The sequence below is a fragment of the Solanum tuberosum genome, unplaced genomic scaffold (assembly GCF_000226075.1).
Source record: "Solanum tuberosum cultivar DM 1-3 516 R44 unplaced genomic scaffold, SolTub_3.0 scf00129, whole genome shotgun sequence".
Classification (NCBI taxonomy): Eukaryota; Viridiplantae; Streptophyta; class Magnoliopsida; order Solanales; family Solanaceae; genus Solanum; species Solanum tuberosum.
Genome location: NW_006239057.1, coordinates 828300 through 830449, shown reverse-complemented (window position 1 = coordinate 830449; position 2150 = coordinate 828300). Strand labels below are relative to the sequence as shown.

The 2150-nt window shown below is 35.4% G+C and overlaps 1 protein-coding gene across 1 annotated transcript in view; it reads right to left on the bottom strand.

The window, feature by feature from the left end:
• Positions 1-2144, bottom strand: part of LOC107061328 (pumilio homolog 12-like) — a 2331-nt gene extending 187 nt beyond the window's left edge. Inside the window, exons 1-4 of the mRNA XM_015310394.1 lie at positions 2059-2144; positions 1707-1965; positions 213-283; positions 8-122 (exon numbers count right to left, since the gene is read on the bottom strand). Coding sequence (XP_015165880.1) covers positions 8-122; positions 213-283; positions 1707-1958 — 438 coding nt within the window. The 5' untranslated portion in view covers positions 1959-1965; positions 2059-2144. The remainder of the gene's footprint in view (positions 1-7; positions 123-212; positions 284-1706; positions 1966-2058) is intronic.
• Positions 2145-2150: the final 6 nt, after the last annotated feature.

Genomic DNA, 2150 nt, shown 5'->3' with positions numbered 1-2150 from the left:
CATTTACTAGACAAGGAATCTGGCAGAATATTATGAATCTGACCACTGAAGAACCAGGGTCACCAAAACCAGTATTGACAGTCTCAAGTTTGGCAAGTAACATATCATCGCGAGTGTTGCCACTGCAGCAGTTCAGAAAGGAACACATTGCACACTTTCTTATGGTCAGATATACAACACTTTAGGCAGCATATACCATTATCAATCTATACCTTGCAGTAAGTGGACTACTGTAGTAGTCCCTTATAATATCATTCCCCTTGTCATCCCGAGCACCAGCACACTGAGAAATTCAAATAGGAAGGACAAGTAGAAATAACATTAAGAGAAATGGGAAACAAAAATATGTCAAGACACTAGGAAGAATAATCAAATAACTCTGTTGATGTCCCAAGACTAGAAACAAAGAAAGAATCTTCATCCTCCATGGCACTCTTACAATACAATCTTTTCAAAAAGATTATTCAAACTAGTACTCATGCCTAGCTTCTGCTCATTATAGCATAAATGACTCAAATTATTCGATCTTGTTATCATTGCATTGCTAAGCACAAGTGACATTTATATTTATTTTTTAGATACTCTCTTGTCATAAATCTCCAATGAAAAATCACTAATTATCTGTGTAGTACTTGTAGTTGTGGAACCAGTAGAACTCAAACTTGGAGCCATGGCTGAAGCAACAGTGCTTAACTTGTCTCCATTCCCATTACTTTTTGACACACAAGAGTTGCTCAAATGAACCTCATTAGCAGCAGCAATAACAGAGATTTTTCGGTTATCAAAAAAGGATTCTCTATTTTTTGTTAAGGAACAAAAACAGAAATTAGATGCATAACCACCTTTGAAATAACAATAACAAGTGTTGAAGCCAGCTCAGGGCCAACAATCACTGAAACTACATTACTATTTCCATTCCCAAACAATCACTGAAACTACATTACTCGTACGCAAACCCGCTATGTCATATGCTTGAATTGGAATGTATCTGAATTCTTTCAACAACATTGTTGATAGGTTCCAAAGTTATCAACTTAAAAGTTTTGGCAACTAATTAAGTGTAAAAGTAAACCTAAGGTAAGATACAACTATCTGATGTTTTCAGTCATTTCAGAAGCAACCATATTTCTAAATCAATAAATCAGTTCTTAGATAATATTCACTCATTAATGATATTTACTCTTTACATCCATGGCAGCAGCACACCAAGTTATTAACAGAAAAGCTTCACTTTGCCACCAAAAAGTGTAAATTTCTACAACTTATATCTGTGTAATATGAAAAACACATTCCAAAAATGGGAAATGTACCGTCTATTGATTTGAATTACTTTTGCAGATAGTCGAAGTTAATTTCTTTGAGAATGACTTGTATAGAACTGAGTATAAGAGCTGTGGCAATACATGAGACAATTAAACCACCACCAATAACAACCTTCTCTATTTTCAATGGTATGTACAGGTACTAGCCGTAACTGATTGTGCAATTTCCCTTCATATTATCTTCTGCAATGTTCAGTCCAAATAGGTCAAAATAGCCAAGCCTATGGTTTGAGATTATTTTTATCATGCAGGCATACAGAAAAAAGAGAACTCTTAGAAGGTCGTTTCAGTCCAAGCTGAATTAGAAGCTCCAGATGGCTCATTTTGTTTCTTATACGATATAAGCAGGCTCATAGACCAAGGAATTTAGTGAACTAAACTTACCTTTGCTCTTTGCAGTGATGACTGGATGACAAAGTTACCATAAGGGTCCATCAGTAGCATTGAACCACTTGGATTACTGAGCAGCTCGGTGATAATTCTCGTTGAGTGCTTTTTTCTTGAATCGAGGATAATTTTCTCAACAACATTACTAGCGTACTTATTGCAAGAGAGAGTCAAAAAGTTTCCTTGAAGCCTATCAATTAAAATATATGTAACTCTTGGTAACTTCAGTCCCAAAAGATGTTGCACCATATAGTTGCTACATCAAATAAAACGTAAAAGCAATTAGACCTATATAGCAACTGCACTTTCACACATTACATAAGCACAAGAAAAAGAAAACAAGTCATACCCATATTGATCTTCTGATAGTTGCACTGCATTTGTCAATATCTCAGCAATTATGCAATCTCTGAGTTCTCCACCAGCAGATTCTACACATGA